This window comes from Oryctolagus cuniculus, chromosome 11, assembly GCF_964237555.1.
Source record: "Oryctolagus cuniculus chromosome 11, mOryCun1.1, whole genome shotgun sequence".
NCBI classification, from domain to species: Eukaryota; Metazoa; Chordata; class Mammalia; order Lagomorpha; family Leporidae; genus Oryctolagus; species Oryctolagus cuniculus.
Genome location: NC_091442.1, coordinates 24,280,980 through 24,304,148, shown reverse-complemented (window position 1 = coordinate 24,304,148; position 23,169 = coordinate 24,280,980). Strand labels below are relative to the sequence as shown.

The window sequence follows — 23,169 nt, the reverse complement described above, 5'->3', positions numbered from 1 at the left end:
CTGGTGAGAATGGACACTGAGTGTGCACCTGTTCCACGTGCTGAGGGAGGTGCCACTTTTAATCCCACTTTGCAGCTGAGGTGGAACATGCAGCAGGGAAGAGGCAGAGCCGGGCCGCAGCGAAGGGACACATCAAGATCAGGGTGAATGTTCAGCAGCCACAGGGTTAGACAGCAGGGGAGGAGGCTGGGACTATATTTAGATTCCCCTAGCTGATCCCTTCCTCGGTAGCACATGGGGAGAGAAGGGGGAAGGCCCTTAGCCGAGGGTCACAGACAGAGCTGCTCCAGGCCCCCGGGGCCCTCACAGAGCCCAAGGATGCTGGATGGGAGGGCAGCCTGGGTACCTGGGGTCCCGCTCTGCCCCCAGAAAAATCATGGACTTGGGCACCAGACAGCTGGGTTGGAATCCGGGCCCCTCCCCTTCCCAGCTGTGTGACAGCAAGTCACTTGACCTCTGAACCTGTTTCCCAGGTGAATGGGGAGAGTTACAGGACTTTCCTGATGAGGTCATTGTCCCAGGGCAGGGATGGTTCAGAGGAAGCCGACATTGCAGCTTGGTGTGTGGGCTGAAGCCAGGCAGCGGACCCCCTCTTCAGCACTCATGTTTGAAACACATGAGCCAACGTTTCATTTTATTTGTTTATTTCCACCTTTATTTGGAAAGCACAGATACAGAGAGAAGTCTTTCATCCACTGGTTCACTCCACAAATCCCTGCAGCAGCTGGGGCTGGGCCAGGCTGAAGTCAGGAGCCTGGAACTCAGTCGAGATCTCCCCCATGGGGGCCTGGGCCATCATCTGCCGCCCGTTGAGGTGCGCATCAGCAGGAAGCTGTGTCAGAAGTGGAGTAGTCCAGACACAAACAGCAGGCACTCTGATAGACGATGCGGTTATCCTAAGAGGCACCTTAACCACTGTGCCGAATGCCTACCCTGGGCCAACATTTAAAAGTAGGAAATTTAACATGCAATGCAGTGGGGAAGTAGAGATGCGTTCCCTTTGTGTCACCCTAGGTTGGAGGCCAGGCCAGAGCAATAAGGTGAGACAAGTAAACAGAGAAGGTGGGATAATAACCCAAGCAGTAGATACAGACTTTCCGTGTTGCTGCACTCCCGAAATAATTGGAAAATGGAATTAAAAACGTGGACATTGCACATAAAATCTGAGTTTTACTGAAAAATGGACTAACTGGCAAAGTGGGGCAGCTGGGCCCGTGCTTAAAGTTTCTATTTACTGCCCTCTTTTTGGAAAATGAAGAGAGTAATTTGTTTATTTGAAAGTCAATGTGATAGGAAGGGGATGGAGCGGGAGATCAATCTCCCATCCATTGTTTGACTCCTCAAAAGCCTACAATAGCCAGGGCTGGGCCGGGCCAAAGCCAGGAGTCAGGAGCTCCATCTGGGTCTCCCACATGGGTGGCAGGGGCCTAAGAACTTGGGCCATGATCTGCTGCTTTCCTGGCTGCATTAGCAGGGAGCTGGATCAGAAGCAGAGTAACCAGGAGTTGAACCGGCGCCCATATGGGATGCTGGCATTGCAAGTGGTGGCCTACCCTGCTCTGCCATAGTGCTGGCCACGTAACCCTGGAGCCTGAATCAGATTATGCCACTTTCCTGTTTAAAACCTTCTATAGCTTCGGATCTCTCCCCAAACAAAACCCAGTGGCTTTCCTGTGGCTCTCAAAGCTCTACAAGATGTGACCCCTTCCTGATTCTTCAGCCTTGTCTCCCATCACTCTTTGCTCCTCTCCACTCCAGCTACTCCTACACTCTTGCTGCGCCTCTATCACTTGGACTCATTCCTGCCTCAGGGCCTTTGCACATGCAAGTGCCTCTGTCTGGGCTTCCTGCCTCTGTTCACCTTTGTCCAAAAGTCCTTTCCTGAAAGGCCTTCCTTAGCCAATCTGAAGTAGCCCCGCCCCAGTCAGTCTCTAGTTCCTTACCCTGCTTTGCTTTTGTTCACCACCCTTGGTTTGTTGTATGCAAAACCATCCCTTTTATTCCAGAACACATCATGTTCCCACTTAATGAGAATAAAATCTTCTATATTATGCACCTACTGCCAATACATTTTTTTTTTGACAGGCAGAGTGGACAGTGAGAGAGAGACAGAGAGAAAGGTCTTCCTTTACCGTTGGTTCACCCTCCAATGGCCACCGCGGCTGGTGCACTGTGCTGATCCGAAGGCAGGAGCCAGGTGCTTCTCCTGGTCTCCCATGGGGTGCAGGGCCCAAGCACTTGGGCCATCCTCCACTGCACTCCCAGGCCACAGCAGAGAGCTGGACTGGAAGAGGAGCAACTGGGACAGAATCCGGCGCCCCGACTGGGACTAGAACCCGCAGGCGGAGGATTAGCCTAGTGAGCCGCGGCGCCAGCGGCCAATACATTTTCAAAGGTTCAGATTTTAACAAGTAGAAGGACAAATTCACCAGACAAGAGATCATAAATTACTTTGGCTGAAAAAGAATCTTTAAAAAAAAATCTGGCTCAACAGTTCCCTTGCAGGTTTCTACATGTACGGTATATGTGGTGAGTGAGTGTGTGTGTGTGTGTGAGTGTGCATGTGCAAACAACTAGCATTTTATAAAGGAATGGAGTATGGTCTAGCCTACTTTCCACAGTTATATAGGGACTATGATGTTCTTTGCTAGCACAACAAGAAGTGCAAGGTCTGCATCTCCCCACCAGCTGGATGCAAAGTCCCAAGAGCTTCCTGCAGAGTTAAGCCAGCCTGGGGAAACCGGTCAATATCAGCAGCAGGAAAACCTAATGGTGGAAGAATGGAGGGATGTGATGACGAACGCTGGTAGGTGATTCGAATTCAAGAAATGGTCTTGCAGCTTCTGGACGGGGATTCTCTCTGGTTTCAGGCCCGTCTGCTACTGGGTTCTGTATGTCCTGACCCAAGTCCTTAACCAACACAAAACTCGATGGCAAAGACGAGAGCATCGTCCACACCTGTTCAAGGTTTGGGTGGAGTTTCCACACCTAAGGTGCAGTGTAAATGATTAGATGGCTCAGCTGAGGGTACAGTGACGGCGCTGCTCTCGTGTACTGATTCCCTAGATTTGGGGACACCTTTATCATTGGTAAGTCACCATCTAGACCCCAGAAGGTAGTATATTCTCCATCTTCTATTCCAGTGTCAGGTGAAGGGTCTGTTAATTTTTCTGTCTTCACTGATACAGATTCGGCCTCATGCAAGACATGTGGACACCCTTCATCCTGGGTAAGATGCTCATTTTGGGTTGTTAACATTCATTTGCCCCTCAGCTATTCTTTCTGATTGACGTATAACTTCTTCAGATGCAGCTGTTGGATATTTCTTTATTGTTTGTTGTCCCATTGCAAACAAAAAGGCCTCACTGGTATGTAACTGCACTGCCTAAAGCTGCCTAGGAAATGTTTGGTCAATATTTGTTGAATGCCTGGATCAGAACAGCACTTCGAGAGAACAAGGCCCACTTGACCTGTCCCCTCCCCTGCTCCTACGCCAGGGAGGCCAAGGGCAAGTCTTCCCCAGTAAGAACCCACCACGTAGGCTGAGACCCGGCTGGCCCAGGGTCCTGGGAAGCGGAGTCTGATGTGAGGGCACCTGGAAGAAAGATCAGAGACTATCTGGGACAAAAGTCTGAGGCGGTGGCTTGGAAGTCTCGGTTGACAGAGCAGGTGTCCAGGAGAACAGGTTGGACCAGTTTTGTCTCCTCTGGAGAGGGAGGAGTTCAGGCAGCAGCTGCTGCTGCAGGTGCTCCCCAACCCCCAAAGCTCCCAGCAAGTGACCCCCGTCCCCCACCCCGCAGTTTGTGAGGCCTGTAGGGTGGTAATCCGGGAGCCTGGCGGGGTGGGGGGAACCTCTGTTTGCTCAGGGTACCTGGTGTAGACTCTGGCACGGAACTCTTCAGAGTGCAGGCCGAGGCACAGCTGCATGGCCCAGGGCCCTTCGTGGAATCCTGGAGAATCCCAGAGAGGGCCTGGGTCCTGTCCGAGGTCTCGCGGTCTCATGGTGGGAAGGCGGGCCTCCCGGGTCACTGCCACCTCACTTCCATCACTTCTGGTTTAACAAATACGTGTGGAGCACCTACTGTGCCAGGCAGAGTTGACAATGCATTGGGTGCAAAATGGTGATCTCGGAGGTCCCATGGTGGGGAGGAAGCAGAAGATAAACCACGAGCAAGGTCAGCAAGTGAGTTAGGAGTGCATTAGACGCTGGTGAGCAGTGTAGGAGCAAAAGAGAAAGAAAGGAGGAGAGGGCTGGGGCATGCAGGGGCCCTGCTGTGTCTGAGAGGCTGCAAAGAGGCCTGTGTGGTGAGGCATGGCCAGGGAGGAAAGCAGGGGAGCAGGGGCTCAGGACACAGCCAGCCGGGACCCTGAGAGGACTCTGCTTCTACTCTGGGGGACTCAGAGCCGTTGGAGGGTTGTGAGCAGTGTGGTGAGTGCATCTGATGGGGATTTTTTTTTTTTTTTCAGTGTTTATTTATTTGAAAGTCAGAGTGACAGGAAGAGAGAGAGAGAGAGAGACAGAGAGAGAGCTTCTATCTGCTGGTTCATTCCTCAAATGCCTACAACAGCTGGGACAGGGCCAGGCCAAAGCCAGGAGCCTGGAATTCAATCCATGTGTCCCGTGCGGGTGGCAGAGAACCAAGGACTTGAGCCGTCACTGCTGCCTCCCAAGGTGCGCATTGGCAGGAAGCTGGATTGGAAGTGGAGTGGCTGGGACTCCAGCTGATACTATAATATGGGATGCTGGTATCACACGCACTGCGCTACAACACCTGCATCGGTGACACACGTTTGTGAAAGGAGCCCTCCAGTCGCCTGGCAGAAAAGAAGCTGGGGGTGCAGGGGGAGGGGCAGGTAAGGATGGTGACAGGGAGGCCACAGGCTGGGTTCCTATGGCCACCGTAAGAAACTGCCATGAACTTAGTGGCTTAAAACCACCCACATGTGTCGTGCTGCCGCTGTGATTCTCACCTGACCAAAATTAAGAGCTCAGCAGGACCGCGCTCCTCTTGGAAGCTCAGGGAAGAATCTGTTCCCTGGGCCGTTTCCAGCTCCAGGAGCCCCCTGCCTGCCTTGGCTCACGGCTCCTTTCTCCGTCTTCAGAGCTGGAAGGGCAGCATCTTGCGGTCTCTGATTCTGACCCTCCCACTTCCTTCTTGTGATTACACTGGGCCCAGCCAGGTAAATCCGGGATAGTCTTCCCTCACTTGCACAGTCCTGTGAAGTACCTTTTCCACTTCAGGTGACATCTAGGGAGTAGGACCTTTGGGGGGCCATTATTCTGCCTGCCCTAGGAGCTACTACAATCATCCAGGCGAAGGATGATGGGGACTCGGGTCAGAGTGACAGCAGTGAGGATGATGAAAAATGGTGGGGTTTGGGATACTGGGCGCTGTTGGGATACTGGGATAATCCAAGGGACTGGATGTAGACTTTGCTTTCCTTGAAGGGGGAGACTTCTGGTCTAACTCTGGGTTAGGAGGTGGTTTTGGGGTGAGGTCCAGGAAGTTGTAAGTCATTTTCTGCAGCCTGTGCCCTGTAGGGCTCAATGCCTGCTGCACGTCTGCAGGAGCTCAGATGTGTGGGTGAATAGTAGGCCTTGTAACCCTCCATTAACTCCAGTGCAAGGGCCTCTCCAATCCACATCGCCCCTCTACTCCCAGCTCATCTCTCTCATCCTCACCGGGCTGGCTGTGTCCCACCCCATTGCTCATTTTCCACTTCTCCCCAGGGAGGTCACGCCCGCTCCCATGCCCACTGCACTTTATTTCTTTATGTTTATGTGCATGTGTGTGTCTCTCTCTGTCCATTCATTCATTTGCATGTAGGCAAAATAGCATAGTGCTTAAACTGGTTGGCTTTAAAATGAAATTCCTTGGGGCCGGCACTATGGCATAGCAGGTAAAGCCGCTGCCTGCAGTGCTGGCATCCCATATGGGCATTGTTTCAAGTCCCAGCTGCTCCTCTTCTAATCTAGCTCACTGCTTATGTACCTGGGAAAGCAGCAGAAGCTGCCCGAGTGTTTGGACCCCTTCTTCCCATGTGGGAGACCTGGAAGAAGCTCCTGGCCCAGTCTGGATGTTGTGGTCATTTGGGGAGTGAACTAGGGGATGAAAGATCTCTCTCCTTGTCTGTAATTTTTTTTTAAAGATTTACTTATTTTACTTGAAAGAGTTACACACAGAGGAGAGGCAGAGAGAGAGAGAGAGAGAGGTCTTCCATCTAATGGTTCGCTCCCCAGTTGGCCACAATGGCTGGAACTGTGCTGATCCGAAGCCAGGAGCCAAGAGCTTCTTCCAGGTCTTCCACCCAGATGCAGGGGCCCAAGGACTTAGGCCATCTTTTACTGCTATCCCAGGCCATAGCAGAGAGCTGAATGTAAAGTGGAGTAGCCGGGTCTCAAACTGGCGCCCATGTGGGATGCTGGCACTTCAGTCAGTCCAGGGCGTTAACCTGCTGTGTCACAGCGCCAGCCCCATCTGACTTTTTTTTCTTTTTTTTTTTTAAGATTTTATTTGGGCCGGTGCCATGGCTCAATAGGCTAATCCTTCACCTGCGGCGCCAGCACCCTGGGTTCTAGTCCCGGTCGGGGCGCCAGATTCTGTCCTGGTGGCCCCTCTTCCAGGCCAGCTCTCTGCTGTGCCTGGGAAGGCAGTGGAGGATGGCCCAAGTGCTTGGGCCCTGCACCCCATGGGAGACCAGGAGAAGCACCTGGCTCCTGCCTTCAGATCAGCGCAATGCGCCAGCTGCAGCACGCCAGCCGCGGCGGCCATTGGAGGGTGAGCCAATGGCAAAGGAAGACCTTTCTCTCTGTCTCTCTCTCTCTCACTGTCCACTCTGCCTGTCAAAAAAAATTTTTTTTTTTTATTTGGGAGGTAGGGTTACAGACAGAGAGAGAGGAGAGACAGGTCTTAAATCCACTGGTTCACTCCCCAGATCACTGCAATAGCCAGAGCTAAGCCGATCTGAAGCCAGGAGCCAGGAGCTTCTTCTGGGTCTCCCAAGCGGGTGCAGGGGTCCAAGGGCTTGGGACATCTTCCACTGCTTTCCCAGGCCATAGCAGAGAGCTGGGTTGGAAGTGGATCAGCTGAGATACAAACCGGAGCCCATATGGGATGCTGGCACTGTAGGCGGAGGCTTAGTCTCTGCACCACAGCACTGGCCCTCTGTAATTTTAACTTTCAAATAAATATATAAATCTTTTAAAAAAATATTTTAAGGAAAAAAAAAAAGAATCCCAGTTCTGCCCCCTGCAAGCTGTGTGACTCTGGGCAAACTGTTCAACCTCTCTGTTTCTCTTGTTTCCACCCATGTAGTTGTGTGAGCCAATACACACGATGAGGACATGGGGGCAGAGTGGTCCCTGTAACCCAGCATTGGCTCAAGTGCAGAGCCCCCTCCAACCTACAATCTGTCCCCTGGTCTCTACTCTCAGGTTCTGCGTGAGGTACTGCATGTAAAATGCTCAGCTCAACAGTGACATAGCAGAAAGTGCTCCAAAAATATTTCTGATTTTTTAAAAAAGATTTTATTTGTTTATTTGAGAGGTAGAGTTACAGACAGTGAAAGGGAGAGTCAGAGAAAAAGGTCTTTCATCTGCTGGTTCACTCCCTAAATGGTCGCAATGGCCACAGCTGAGCTGATCTGAAGCCAGGAGCCAGGAGCTTCTTCCAGGTCTCCCACGCGGGTACAGGGGCTCAAGTACCTGGGCCATCTTCCACTGCTTTCCCAGGCCACAGCAGAGAGCTGGATCGGAAGAGGAGCAGCCAGGACTAGAACCAGGATTCTGGGATGCTGGTGCTGCAGGCTGAGGATTAACCTACTACGCCACAGCACCCACCCCCGGTTTTGTTTTTAACAATTACACCTTACTCACTGTTTTGTGTTGGGATCACATGAAACAGTCAAAGTTTTGTTCGTAAGGCACAAAGCTATGTAAATACTGCAAAGGCCAAGTATGTTTGCTTGTGTATAACCACAGATTGCACGCGTTCCAGCCCTGCAGACCTTGACTAAGCGTACCTGACAGGTCTCATCCTGAAGAGAATCCTGGTGGTTCAGGCAAAAAGGGCACACAACATAGCTACCCGCAAAAGAAAAAAGTTTGGAAAAACCCACATGACGCCACATGGAAAACTTGCACTTAGTTTCACTGGGAAGCTGATGCGTGGAGCACAGAGTTTCCATTCTCAGGGTTCAAGAGCACCACACCAGTTAATAGTGGACAAGGCATTCAACATCTCTAAACTTCTATTTCTTCCTTTCTTTTTTTAAAAGACTTATCTATTCGGCCGGCGCCGCGGCTCACTAGGCTAATCCTCCGCCTTGCAGCGCCGGCACACCGGGTTCTCATCCCGGTCGGGGCGCCGGATTCTGTCCCGGTGGCCCCTCTTCCAGGCCAGCTCTCTGCTGTGGCCCGGGAGTGCAGTGGAGGATGGCCCAGGTGCTTGGGCCCTGCACCCCATGGGAGACCAGGAGAAGCACCTGGCTCCTGGCTCCTGCCATTGGATCAGCGCGTTGCGCTGGCCGCAGCGCGCCAACCGCGGCGGCCATTAGAGGGTGAACCAACGGCAAAGGAAGACCTTTCTCTCTGTCTCTCTCTCCTACTGTCCACTCTGCCTGTCAAAAAAAAAAAAAAAAAAAAAAAAAAGACTTATCTATTTGAAAGGTACGGTTACAGGGAAGGGAAGGGTGAGATAGAAAGAGATTCTCCATCTGCTGGCTCACTCCCTAAACAGCCACAACAGCCAGGGCTGGGCCAGGCCGAAGCCACGAGCCTGGAACTCCACCAGGATCTCCCAGGTGGGTGCAGGGGCCCAAGCACTTGAGCCATATTCTGCTGCGTTCCCAGGGGCATCAGCAGGGAGCTGGATGAGAAGTGGAGCCCACATGGGATGAGGATGTCACAGGTGGCAGTCTATCCGCCTGCACCACCACACCCTCCCCTAGCTTCTGTTTCCTTGGCCGGAATCTGCACCTGCCTCAGAGGGTTGGAGTTGGATGACTAAGAGAGACTTTCTGTGACAGCTGTGTGAGTCACAGTAAGGGTCAGGCAAGAATCAATGATTACTGTCCCTGTGTTTATTCCTATTGATTTCACAAGTATTTATTGAATAAATATTCTGTGCCAAATATTTTATTATTTTATTTTTTTTAAAAAAAGAAACTTTATTTATTTGAAAGGCAGAGTTAGAGAGAGAGGGCGAGAGACAGAGAGAGAGAGATCTTCCATCTGCTGGTTCACTCCCCAAATGGCCGCAATGACCAGGGCTGGGCCAGGTTGAAGCCAGGAGCCAGGAGGTGCTTCTGGATCTCCCATGTGGGTGCAGGGGCCCAAGCACTTGGGCCATCCTCCACTGCTTTCCCAGGTGCATGAGCAGGAAGCTGGATCAGAAGTAGATGAGCTGAGACTTGAACCAGCACCCATATGGGATGCCAGCATTGCAGGTGGTGGCTTTATCTGTTACGCCACAGCGCTGGTCCCCATCATCACTCATTGAGTAAGTATTCTGTGTAGAACCCTGGGAGCAGGAATTCAGTCCAATAGCAGAAGCCCAGTCATCTCTGTTCCCTCATTGAATGGTCTGGACACCTTTGTTGGAAATCAACTGACCATTGATGTAGAGGGCTTTTTTTTTTTTTTTTTTTAGATTTATTTATTTGAAAGAGTTACACAGAGAGAGGAGGAGAGGCAGAGAGAGAGAGAGGTCTTCCATCCACTGGTTCACTCCTCAATTGGCCACAACAGCTGGAGCTGCACTGATCTGAAGCCAGGAGCCAGGAGCTTCTTCTGGGTCTCCCACACGGGTTCAGGGGCCCAAGGCCTTGGGCCATCTTCTACTGCTTTCCCAGGCCACAGCAGAGAGCTGGATCGGAAGAGAGGCAACTGGGACTAGAACCGGCATTCAAATGGGATGCAGGCACCACAGGCCAAGGATTAACCCACTTATTTATCTCTTTTCATTTTATATGAAAGAGAGGGGGAGGGGGAGGGAGAGAGAGAGAGAGCGCTTCTATTTTCTAGTTTACTCCTCAAATGCCCAGAGCAGCCAGAACTGGGCCAGGCCAAAACCAAGAGCTTGGAGCTCAATCCAGGTCTCCCACATGGGTGGCAGGGACCCAAGTACTCAAGTCATCATCTGCTGCCTCCCAGGATGTGCACTGGCAGGAAATGGGATCCAAAGCGAGGAGCAGGAACTCAAATTTGGCGCTCCTGTATGGGATGCGGGCATCCCCGGTGACATTAACCACTGTGCAAAGTGTTCCCCCTGCATTTTCGGACTGTCAATTCTATCTCATTGATCCATATGCCTATCTTTATGCCAGCATCACACTTTCTTGATTATTGTAGCTCTATTATAAATTTTGAAATCAGGAAGTATGAGTCTTCCAACTTTATTTTTCTTTTTGAATACTGTTTTGACTATTCAGAGCCTTTTGCACTTCCATATGAGTTTGAAGATCAGATTGTGCATTTCTGCAACAAGGGCAGCTCATATTTTTGTGCATTAAATCTGTGGCTCAATTTGGAGAGTGCTGCTGTCTCTATATTAAGTCCTCCAATCCATGAACATGGGGTATCTTTCCATTTATTTAGGTCTTCCTTCATTTCTTTCAGCAATATTTTATATTTTCAAAACATAAACCTTCCATTTACTTGGTTAAATTTTTTCTCTTTGATGCTATTGTAAATAGAAATGTCTTATTCTTTCTTTTTTTAAACATATATTTATTTATTTGGAAGGCAGAGTTACAGAGATGCTGAGCTGGAGGCAGAGGTAGAGAGAGAGAGCTCTTCTATCTGCTGGTTCACTCCCCAGCTGGCCACAACAGCTGGAGCTGGGCTGATCTGAAGCCAGGAGCCAGAAGCTTCTTCTGGGTCTCCCATGCGGGTGCAGCAGCCCAAGGATTTGGGCCATCTTCTACTGCTTTCCCAGGCCATAGTAGAGAGCTGGGACAGAAGAGGGGCAGCTGGGACTAGAACTGGCACCCATAGGGGATGCTGACACTGCTACGCCACAGCGCCAGCCCCTGGAAATGTCTTCTTGATAACATTTCCAGATGTGCATTGCTAATATATATGGAAATGCAACTGTCTTTTGTGTGTTGATCTTATATTCTGCAACCTTGCTGGACTGATTTTTAGTTCTGATAGCTTTTTGTATATTCTTTGGGGTTTTCTATTTATCAGATCTTGGAATTTGAAAAAAAAATAGTTTCATTTTTTTCTTTTTCCATCTGAATGCCTTTTATTTCCTTTTCTTACTTAATGGCCCTGGTGAGAACTTTCAGTACAATGTTAAAAACAAGTGGTGGGGTCAGCGCTATGGCATAGCCGGTAAAACTGCTGCCTGCAGTGCTAGCATCCCATATGGGCACCGGTTCCAGTCCCGGCTGCTCCACTTCTGATTCCAGCTCTCTGCTATGGCCTGGGAAAGCAGTAGAAGATGCCCCAAGTCCTTGGGCCCCTGCACCCACGTGGGAGACCTGGAAGAAGCTCCATGCTCCTGCCTTCAGTTTGGCACAGCTCTGGCTGTTGCGGCCATCTGGGGAGTGAACCAGTGGATGGAAGACACCTCTCTCTCTCTCTCTCTCTCTCTCTCTCTCTCTGCCTCTGCCTCTCTGTAACTCTGACTTTCAAATAAATAAATCTTAAAAACAACAACAACAAATGGTGAGAGGCCGAGGCCTGCATTGTGGTGTAGTGGATAAAACCATTGCCTGTGATGCCGACATTCCCTGTAGATGCCTGTTCATGTCCCTGTGTCCCTGCCGTTTCACTTCTAATTCAGCTCCATGCTAATGGTATGGGAAAGGCTGTGGAAGATGGCCCTGGCACTCATGTGGGAGACCCAGATAAAGTGCATGGCTCTGGCTTTGGCCTGGCCCAGCCCTGGCCTTTGCAGCTATCTGGGGAGTGAGCAAGCACATGAAAGATTTCTCTGTCTCTCCCTCTCTCTCTATAACGCTATAAAATAAATAAATAAATCTTTAAAAAAAAATGGTGAGAGTAGGTGTCCTTATCTTATTTCTGACTTTAGGGGGTGGGAATTTTCGGTCTGTTGCCTCTAAGTTTGATGTTATTTGCAGGTTTTTCCATAGATGCCCTTCATCAGGTTGAGCAATTCTCTCTCATTCCTAGTTCATGGAGTTTTCTTTCTCCTCCCCCTGCCCCTACCTCTTTCTTTCTCAGGAAATGATGTTGGATATACCTAATTGTTTTCCAGAACTAAAACCCAGCAAAGTCCTCTGTATTTAACTTGAAAGAACCACGTAAGACCAAGTTTCATGATAATTAAGATTTTACTAATTCAACATTGCTTGATGACATTAAAAAAGACTTATTTATTTATTTGAAAGAGTTACAGAGAGAGGAAGACCATATGGGATGCCAGCATTGCAGGTGGCAGGTTTACCTGCTGTGCCACAGCGCTGGCCCCAATGACCACTATCCTGACTCTCACGATGGTAGCTTAGTTTTGTTTGTTTTTGCATTTTGTGTGTATGGAATCATAAAGGCTTTTATGTCTGGTTTCTTTCATGCAGCATGATATCTGTGAGTCATCCAACCTATTATGTGGACTGATGACTCATTCCTTTCCACACACTGTTTAGTGAGCTGATACCAGCTTGTCAAGGTTGAAAAGGCTGTGCCTTTTCTCAAGGAACTGGAAAAATGAAAGCCAAGGAGAGCCCAGGGCTCTCCAGTATTGAGCCAGTCCACTCTGTGAATCTCTATCAAGGCTGTTGAGTCTTCAGCTAGCATGGCAGCTACCTTGCCCACTTCACATCCCACACCCTAGACAGACATGAACTATGTTTGGCTCCCCCCACCATTTTTTTTTTTTTTTTTTTAACAAGGAGTCCTGATGCAGCCTCAAAATTCTTCTCAGCCCTACAGTCCAGGTAGCCAACACCAAAGTGAGTTTTCATCAAATCCCCAAGATGTTTTTCAGGGCTCCCAGAGTGATGACATGAGAGGGTCTAGTATTTTCCAGTTTGCCCCATAACAGTATGAGACTGGCAGTGATGAGATCTATACCATCTACCTGTTCATGTGTTCTTTGGGTACCAGAACACATGAACCCAGCAAGTATATTGCTACCTTGCACCTGGGTACAACATGACTTAATAAGAGGGAGCACCTTGCTTAGAAGTGGAGAGGTTGCTGTATCCAGGAGGTGGCTTGATCGAAGGATCCTTATTTTTATTTCATGCTTTGATAAAAACACTGCAGTGTTGCAATTACAGAACACACACAAGGGACTTAGGTTTCCCAGCTCATCCTTCTCTGAGTTCTTGACGCTTCTAGCACCTCTCTCACATTTGAACTTTTTCTTGGAACTTGGAAAGTTGGATGAAATGAACTCTACCGTCCTCTGGGAATGGTTACCTGCACATACAGGCTGGGGTTTTGGTGAATTAAAACAACAGTAACAAAAACAACAGCATCCAAGGCATGAATTTTGTCCACTTGTAGATGAGATTCTTGTATGTAAAATAATAGAGGAAAAGTCCAAGTGAGCTCCTGTTTATGTGAAACTCTGTTCTTGGGCAATTTTACATATTTTAAGGGAAGGATCATAAAAGGCTCCTGAGAAGTCTTACATTTCTTCAGTGGAGATCACCTGAGATACTCATTTAGAACTGGCTTCCGTGTTGTGGCACAGTGCAGTAAGCAGCCACCTGCAGAGCTGGAATCCCACATGAATGAGTCCTGGCTGCGCCACTTCCAATCCAGCTCCCTGTCAGTGTGCCTGGGAAATCAGCAGAAGATGGCCCCTGTACTCACATAGGAGAGACTCAGTTGGACTGCCAGGCTCCTGGCTTCAGCCTGTTCCAGCCCTTGTCATTGTGGCCATTTGGGGAGTGAAGCAGCGGGTAGAAGGTTCATTCTCTCTCACTCTCTCTGTCTCTCTCTTCCTCTCTCCCTCCCTTCCTCTTTCCCTCTCTCCCTCTCCCTGTCTTTGTAACTCAGCCTCTCAAATAAATAAATAAATAAATCTTTAAAAAATGCAAAAGATTGGAAGCAGCAAATGAGAATGGTGGACTTGGGGGAAGTACTGGCTACGAGGTGTAGTCTTACTACAGCTAGTATAGTTAATGGATGAAGTGATTTTTTTTTTTTTTTATTTGACAGGTAGAGTTATAGACAGTGAGAGAGAGAGACAGAGAGAAAGGTCTTCCTTCCATTGGTTCACTCCCCAAATGGCCGATCTGAAGCCAGGAACCAGGTGCCCCCTCCTGGTCTCCCATGTGAGTGCACGGGCCCAAGCACTTGGGCCATCCTCCAGTGCCCTTCCGGGCCACAGCAAAGAGCTGGACTGGAAGAGGAGCAGCCAGGACCAGAACCCGGCGCCCATATGGGATGCCGGTGCCGCCGCAGGCGGAGAATTAACCGAGTGAGCCACGGCGCCGGCCCCATTATGAAGTGATTTTTGACAGCAGAGACAAGGGAAAACAAGGAAATGTAGCTCACACCAGCAGGGGCTATCTGCTGCAGGGACAAAAAACTCTCTTTAACACTTCCTTTGAGAACGCTGTGGTCCCCCAGCACAATTATTACTACCCTAATGATGGTGCAGAATAGCTGGGAATAAAACAGTTTTGCGCACCTGCCGTGTGCCAGGTGATGCTGAGTAAGCACTTTCCCTTCCCTATCTCATGCAAGCTTCGCGATGGCCCCGTTGTCAGCCAGTTGCTGGAAGGGAGGGCAGAGTAGGGGAAGTTACTTGCTCACAAAAGTAGTCAAGGCAGATTCTGAACCTTTGCAGTCTTAAGTCCAGTGCCAATGGGATTAGCCCCTAATCAGCTTCAAAGATGCTCCTGGGTGAATAAAGAGTGGAAAGGCACTCCACGCGGAGGGGACAGCATTTGCAAAGATAGGGCCTGTAAGTTAAGCCAGTCGATCACTCAGTTTCTCTTGAGTTTTGGTTTACTCACCTCTAAAACAGGGACAGTAGTATTTGTCCGGCTGCTCAGTGAACTCAGTGGGCTGATGCGTGTAAAGCACTCTTCACCATGCCTGGATCACAGACTGTCCACAGTGTTAATTAGTATCATTATTTTTTGCTATTTCTCTTCTAGTTTGCCCACCTCTACAGAGCAGGGGTCCAAGGAGACTACACTTCCCAGCCTGCCACCTCGCCCTCTGACCCCAGCGAGACCAAAAAGACGCGCCGCCAAGCGCCCCAAGCCGGAAGACTATAGTCTCCCGGCATGCAGCGCGCCCCCTTCCATTAGAATTGAGGCGCGACCGGCGCGTCGCCCGCTGGGAGTTGTAGTCAGCGGCGCGTTGCCCTGACGCCGGCCTGGCCGGGCGTGGGGGCCTGTGGGAGGTGGTGCGGCTGGGCCCAGCTGCGGGGCGGAGGCGGAGGCGAGGCCTGCGGCGGCAGGAGCGGCCGGGGCCGGGAGCGGGCGCCGGATCTGAGCCGAGCCGGAGCGGGCGGCGAAGGCCGGCGCGGCGAGCAGCAACCATGTCGGTGTTTGGGAAACTGTTCGGGGCTGGAGGGGGTAAGGCCGGCAAGGGCGGCCCGACCCCCCAGGAGGCCATCCAGCGGCTGCGGGACACGGAGGAGATGCTAAGCAAGAAGCAGGAGTTCCTGGAGAAGAAAATCGAGCAGGAGCTGACGGCTGCCAAGAAGCACGGCACCAAAAACAAGCGCGGTGAGGCCGCCCTGCCCTTCCAGACCCCCCAGAGGCTCTCCTCGGACTCCCAGGGCCGGACTTCACTTTGGTCCACTCGCCTCGGGGTCTGCGCGGACCCTGGAGCCCTCCCCTGTCTGACCCCCTCCCCAGCTGTCTCCCGGGGCCCCGGACTCCGAAGACCGCCGGTCTCTCCCTGTCCCCCTCTCCCAGCATCCTCCCCTCACTCTGCCAGGCCCCTGCACACCCTGGGCTCGCAGCGGTCTCCTCCGCCCTCACTCTTTTCCTTTCTCTTCCGCCTTTTCCTCTTGCCTGTGGCCTCACCCTCCTTCCCAGCCGCGGCCACGGCCGCCGTCTGTCTTGTTTCTGCCTCCCAGCCTCCTGGTCCCACCCCGTCCTCCCCGACCCCTCCGTGGAGTCCTGTGAGCTGCCCCTGGCCTCTCCCGACTTCCTCGATGGGGAGAGGAGAGCCCCCTGGCTCCCGCGCCGAGGGACCTTGAGCAAGTTAGTTTCCCCCACCGATCAGCCAGGATTCGGCCTCCATGAGGCCCGAGGTGTCTCGGCTCTGATTCGCTTCTTGTTGCCTCATGTCCTGGTCTTCGGAGAGTTTCCCGTGGCGCAAGCCTTCACCTGGTGACTCACCGCTTCCCCAACCCTCCCAGCCCGAATCGCGGGCTCCATGCCTCCGTGGGCTGGACTCCTCCCCTGGCTCTGCTGCTGGGTCAGGGTCACGGTGCTGAACGTCGAGGCACGCTTACTTCGCTTGCTGTGGGCTTTCTGGGCAAGTGAGATGACCGTGAAAATGCTTCGACAACTGCATAGGGCAACACTTTAGGAATGTTTGGTTTTTCTTGTTGCAGCTGGTGAATCAGAGTGACAGCTCTGTCCCCTGAGAGGGGGGCAAAGGTGACAGGGATTTAGGAGTCACACAAATCAGTGATTGACTCAGAAGTGTGCTAGTGACTAGCTGTGTGACCTTGAGCTAGTTACTTTACCCTTCTGGAAGGAAGAACTTGGATTTACAGGTTCCGGCACACAGTAGGGGTTGCATGGATGCTGTCTTCAAACTAGTCTAGCCTGAGGATGCCCCTCTGGGAATTCTCTGAAAGCCAGATGCACGCAGTGTGTTCAGAGGGGGTGAGCGAAAGAGCACTTCCACCCTAAGGGGGTAGAAGTCAGAAACAGGGAAATAAAAGAAGATCTTGACTAGTGGTTATGCATTCTAAACAAGAAGGAAGTTGAGCTGCTAGGGAGTGGTGGGCAGGGAGGAGGTGCCACCTCAGATAGAGTGGTCAGGGACGCAGCTTTGGAAGGCTGAAGTTCGGACTGAGCCTTGAGAGGGAACCAACTCTGGGAAAATCTGGGGCAGGGGTCTTCCAGGCAGGGAGACCAGCAGGGGGAGAGCCCCAGAGGGCAGCCGGTTTTAAGGAACAGAAAGAAGATGCCAGTGTGTGGAATGTAGTGATTAAAGAAGAGTGGTATGAAATAAGGGGGGTGGGGGTGGACCTTGAACTTCCTGGTAGAGTTTGGATTTTATTCCAGGTGGATGGAAGGCTGTTGGAAGGTTATGTGCTAGAATGTGTCCTAATCGTTGAGTTTTAAAAACATCATCTGGCTGCTCTTTGGAGAGTGGGAGGGGGTGAAGGTGGGAGCAGGGAGACCAGTAACGAGGCTGCATCCTCATCTGTTAGTGGCCTGGCCTCCAGCTGTAGCTCTGGAGATGGAGAGCAGGGTTGTTTTGCTGTCCCTGGCTATTTTTCTCTGTCTCAAGGAGGATCGTCTTCACCAACGGTAATTAGAGCCGCTTTGACCAGTCTGCATTTTGGCGCGTTCTCTTTGGCAGTGGAGGAGGGTGGCAGTTTACCTCCTTGTCTATCAGGAGGCCAACTCTGGTCTCTTGGGCTGGAGCCAGCTTAGTTTCTGCAGTTTGGGAGGTGATTGAATTGGCTTTCAGGAGACTCGGAGGCTGCTGGCAGATAGTGGCGGAGCAGGCTCAGTTGTGATAACTTGGCTGCAAGCAGCCTGTCTTGAGTTTGCTTGAGTGGGCAGGAGCTACTAGAACCTGTCCTTTAAAAAAAATTTTTTTTTTTAATTTGTATTATTTATTTGAAAGGCAGAGAGAGGCAGAGGTTGAGACCAACAGAGATCTCTTATCCTTTGGGTCACTCCCTAAATGCTGGGATCAGGCAAAGCTGAAGCTAGGAGCTGGAAATTAATCCAGATCTCCCACATGGGTGGCAGGGACCCAGGTACTTGAGCCATCACCTGCTGGCTGCCAGGGTGCACACTAGCAGGAAGGTGGAGCCAGAACTTGAACTCAGGCACTCCAGGGTGCGACACCGGCATCCCAAGCAGAGTCTTCACTGCTGTGCTCAACGCCTGGCCCCTGCGTTTCTTTTTGCGTGCTCTGGGAGACAGGTCTTACCTGCCTACTGCAACAGTGCTGTGAGGTTACTGCTACCACATACCATTCTTTTAGTCTTCCTGTTGACTCACCACTGTGCCGAGACCCTGAGAATCAGACATAAAAATGTACTATGCCTGTCCTCCAGGAACTTGGGATTGGAAGCATGGGATGTGTGGTGGAGGGGTGGGAGGGGGGAAAATCCTCACAGTCAGTGCTGACACCTGAGGGCGTGCGTGGGCCCAGGCTGAGGCCTGAGTGTGTAGTGGGAGGTTTCTGTGTAGAGGGTCAAGGTAAAGGAGACTGATGAGGAAGGAGAATGGGAAGTGAGCAAGGACTTTGGTGTGTTGGGGAGCAGTGAGAATGTCTCCTAGTTGGAGTCTGTGGAGCAGGACAGGAGATAGATAACACTGGAAGGTGGCCTTTTAACCTTTGGACCTTGACCTGGAGATGGTGAGGAGCCAATGACTGTCTTAAAGCAGAGTCACGGGGCTGGCATTGTGGCACAGTGGGTTAAGCCGCGGCCTGCAATGCTGGCGTCCCTTGTGGGCACAGTCCCTGCTAATGCACCTGGGAAAGCAGCAGAAGATGACCAAGTACTTGCACCCATCGGGGAGACCCAGATGAAACTCCTGGCTTCGGTCTGGCCTAGGCCCGGCTATTGTGGCTGTTCGGGGAGTGAGCCAGCGGATAGAAGACCTCTCTGTAACTTTGCCTTTCAAATAGATAAATGAATCTTTTTAAAATAAAAAGCAGTCGTATCTCCTTGAGGTTTTTGAAAGAGCATTTCAACAAAAATGAATACAATTTTCTCCCCATTTATTTGAAAGGCAGAAAGAGATAGAGATTGATCTTTCATCTGCTGGTTCAGTGCTCACATGCCTGGAACATTCAGGGCTGTGTCATGCTGAAGCTAGGAATCTGGAATTCAGTATGGATCTGCTGTGAGGGTGGCAGGGACCCAAGTACTTGAGCCATCACCTGCTGCCTTCTGGGGTGCACATTAGCAGCAAGCTGGATCGGAAGCAGACAGGACTTGAACCAGGCGCTCTGATGATGGGATGTGGGTATGCCAAGTGGCATCTTAACCACTGTGCCATGTGTACATCCAAAGGGTTGAACACAGCAGTCTGGTAAGGGATAAGGCTATTATCTCATAGAGCTGGGTTTGAACTGTGGCTACATTACTTACGAGCTGTGTGTGTGGGTCATGTTATCATGCTACTCTAGACCTCAGATCCTCTTTTTTTTTTTTTTTTTTAAAGATTTTATTTATTTGAGAGGTAGAGTTACAGACAGTGAGAGGGAGAGACAGGGAGAAAGGTCTTCCATCCACTGGTTCACTCTCCAAATTGCCGCAATGGCCAGAGTTGGGCAGATCTGAAGCCAAGAGCCAAGAGCTTCTTTCAGGTCTCCCACACGGATGCAGGGGCCCAAGCACTTGGTCTTCTTCTGCTGCTTTCCCAAGCCATAGCAGAGAGCTGGATCAGAAGTGGAGCAGCCAGGACTAGAACTGGCACCCATATGGGATGCCGGTGCCGCAGGTGGAGGATTAACCTACTGTGCCACAGTGCCAGCCCCTCAGATTCCTCCTTTACAAATGAGGTACTCATATCTCCTTTATAGGATTACAGTACATTATACATGCAAAGCTCTTAGCACAGGGTCAGCAATATGATAAGTGATTGATAAATGCTTGCCATTGTCGTTACAAGGAAACTTCAGGTGGGAACTAAGGGCTTAGAGTAGAAACATGGAGAATGGAACAGAAATAATACATGCCAGAGACGTTCAGAAGGAGAAGCAAAAGACATGGTGATTTATTGCAGTTGTGGGAGTGGGTAGGGTGAATGAGAGAGAGTTGAGGATGATTCTCAAGTTTATAGCCTGGGAGACCGAGCTGCCGGTAATGCCATTAACCAGGTTGAGAAACAGAGGGGAAATAATACTTCCTAACCGTGTCGTCCTGAAGTTTGTAAAACTCCCTTTTCTGTTTGTCTCACAGAATCTGCTGGGAGCTCCATGAGGCAAGATGGTGGTGTGTTCACTGCTGAGTCTCCAGCACCTAGTGTAGTACAGGGCACATGGCTAATGCTCAGCAACTATTTATTGAATGAATAAAAATAATTTTGTAGATACATTCTGTTATTCCCATTTTACAAAGAGGAAAATGAGGATCAAGAGGGATATAACTCAATTCAGAGACCAGTTCTTCTGGTAGCTGTGGGCACTTTGTGCTCTGTTTACTCCCATAATGGCCAAAGGCGTCATCATGACCTTTGTCATCACTGAGCTCATTAAACGCCTACCTGTGCAAGGTGTGGTACTGAGTGGGGGAAAAAAGGAAGTGAGACAGGACCAGGCTCTGTGGATGCTATCTTTACAGCACAGCGCATTGGAAAGATGATAAATTGCCCTTTGAAACAAACCTCGGAACCTTAAGTTAGATGATTTACGGTGTGTAGGTGTGTCCAGACAGTGGTTTCAGTTAGGGGCATAGAGCAAAATTTTCTTTTTTTTGTTTTGTTTTGTTTTGTTTTTGACAGGCAGAGTTAGACAGTGAGAGAGAGAGAGAAAGGTCTTCCTTTTCCATTGGTTCACTCCCCAATGGCTGCTGCGGCCAGCGCACTGCGCTGATCCGAAGCCGGGAGCCAGGTGCTTCCTCCTGGTCTCCCAAGCGGGTGCAGGGCCCAAGCACTTGGGCCATCCTCCACTGCACTCCTGGGCCACAGCAGAGAGCTGGACTGGAAGAGGGGCAACTGGGACAGACTCCGGCGCCCTGACCAGGACTAGAACCCGGGGTGCTGGCGCCACAGGCGGAGGATTAGCCTATTGAGCCGCGGCGTTGGCCAAGCAAAATTTTCATTGCATATTTTTTCCAAATGTATTTTCCTTCTCTTTTTTCATGTATTCATTCCTCTTAGATGTGCCAGGCTCTACTGTGTGCTAGGCCCCATGCTCGGTGTTGAGAACACAGAGATGAACCAGCCGTGGTCTCTTCCCTCCAAAGGACTTAAATATCACCCATTGTGAAATAATATTCCTCTCACATGCCTATGGCGAGGGTTAGCTAAGATAATATAACAAAGAGTGTCGCACATTGTGGATATTGAATATTATCCTTTTTTTCTTTTCTGGTAAAGTTATTGTTGATCAGGTTTCTTTGGTTTAATTGTCAAGCTGGCTAAGAACCAGGGCTGCATTCTCGGTGAACTGACAAGAATCATCCTAACTGAGGTCTTTTTGGTACCTTTACAGTGGTTTTCTCCCTAAGAAAATCAAATATCAAAGATTTTTTTAAAAAAAGATTTATTTATATAAAAGGTAGAGTGACAGAAGGAAAGAGAGGGAGAGACAGAAAAAGATCTTCTGGCTGGTGCCGTGGTTCACTAGGCTAATCCTCCGCCTGTGGCTCCGCATCCTGAGTTCTAGTCCCGGTTGGGGCGCTGGATTCTGTCCCCGTTGCTCCTCTTCCAGTCCAGCTCTCTGCTGTGGCCTGGGAAGGCAGTGGAGGATGGCCCAAGTGCTTGGGCCCTGCACCCCATGGGAGACCAGGAGGAAGCACCTGGCTCTAGGCTTTGGATCAGCGCAACATGCCAGCTGTAGCAGCCATTTGAGTTGGTGAACCAATGGAAAACGAAGACCTTTCTCTCTGTCTCTCTCTCTAACTCTGCCTGTCAAAAAAAAAAAAAAAAAAAGAGAGATCTTCCATGCGCTGGTTAACTTCCCAAATGCCTGCAACAGCCAGGGCTGGGCTGGGCCAAAGCCAGGAGCCCAGTATTCCATCCAGGGACTCGGGTACTTGGACCATCCTCTGCTGCCTCCCAGGCTCATTAGCAGGGAGCTGGGTCTGAAGCAGAGGTGGGCCTCCTTTCCAGGCACTCCAGTATAGCATGCGGGTGTCCCAAGAGCTGGCTTAACCTGCTGTGCCGCAGTGCCCACCCGGATTCTTTTCAAGACATGCTAGCTAGTTAAGGAAATACCTACTGTAGGTGGTTAAAATGTCTCTCTTTTTTTCCAGTTTTAATAAAGATGAAAACACTTTGTAGACAGAATCATATTTTAGTTTAACCAGAGAATTGTATTACCTTGGGAAATGGAGTCTGGTATCTTAAACGCTCTACACTGGTGCATTTCTGTGGATTTATGGATGCAAATCAATTCATTTACAGGTTAATTTAGGTTCAGCTGAGAATGTCTGTTGGATGCAGAGAAGCCAGGAGCTCATGGGAAATATATCTTCATTAAGTGCTGCTCATTGCTGGAGCCAGGGTGGTGCTCTCATGTTTAATAAAGTCACTGTAAAACGTTAGTATGTGGGAAGACATCTTAATAAGTTAAATTTATAGTGACTGTGGCCTTTTCACTCTCCGGAATTCAGATAAAGCACAACATCTTAATGGTGCCTGTACCAGCAGGATCTCCTATCCAGAGGCCCAGGGATGGCAAACCCGGAGCTCACCCAGGGAACTGAGCAGTGGGAAGTTCCCTGGGTGATGATTAAGTTTCTTGTTCAAAGGAATGGTCGGCCAGATTGGGTTTAGTTTAGTTAAGACGGATGGAGTGCCAGGGAGGCCCTGTGTGTGGACTGGCCAAACATGCTGGCGCTTTTGACTCAAATGCCAACTCTTTTCTTTGCCCCATTTGGCAGGGGGATTAAATATTTTTAAGCGGCTGTCACTGTAGATTGTGACGTGACTTGAAATTCAAGGTAGATCTTGTTTGGCAGCTTCAATGTGAGGCCCCTAGAGTTCCCTGTTTTCCTGGGGGAAACCCAGAGTTGCTCGGTGTTGGGTTTGAGTGTGGGGAGCGAAGTCCCGGAGCGTGGCCTGTGTGGATGTGTGCTGGCCGCTGATCTCTGAGGCAGAAGCCAGCTCTGATTTGTTTCCCGTGGTCCAGAGCCCCGGCCGGCATGGAGCCAGCCCACTGGGAGGAAGGGATGCAACTCCTTTGGGTGGGAGAGGTTTAGGAAACCTTGCTCCTCTTACCCAAAATTGTTTTATGTTGGGCTGCTGCCTTTAAAAGACTGTGTGAGAGAGGATATTCGAAACCCAGCAACTTCCGATCGGTCACTTTGGAAATGGAAGATTCTATTTAGGAGGAGGATTTGAGCACAGCAG

The 23,169-nt window shown here is 50.4% G+C and overlaps 1 protein-coding gene and 1 long non-coding RNA gene across 3 annotated transcripts in view; one reads left to right on the top strand and one right to left on the bottom strand.

Moving 5' to 3' along the window:
• Window positions 1-7,505: 7,505 nt before the first annotated feature.
• LOC108176608 (uncharacterized) lies at window positions 7,506-16,485 on the bottom strand. 2 transcript variants are annotated; one of them, XR_011379946.1, is made up of 4 exons: window positions 16,165-16,485; window positions 14,940-15,037; window positions 8,023-8,083; window positions 7,506-7,746 (listed from the first exon to the last, which is right to left on the bottom strand). It is a non-coding gene; the product is annotated as an uncharacterized lncRNA (long non-coding RNA). The 2 variants fall into 2 exon arrangements; XR_011379945.1 differs by lacking the exon at window positions 16,165-16,485 and having other exon boundaries at window positions 14,940-15,216.
• The window catches only part of CHMP4B (charged multivesicular body protein 4B), a 53,236-nt gene continuing 45,394 nt past the window's right edge, over window positions 15,328-23,169 (top strand). The window contains exon 1 of the mRNA XM_002710799.5: window positions 15,328-15,666. Coding sequence (XP_002710845.1) covers window positions 15,477-15,666 — 190 coding nt within the window. The 5' untranslated portion in view covers window positions 15,328-15,476. The remainder of the gene's footprint in view (window positions 15,667-23,169) is intronic.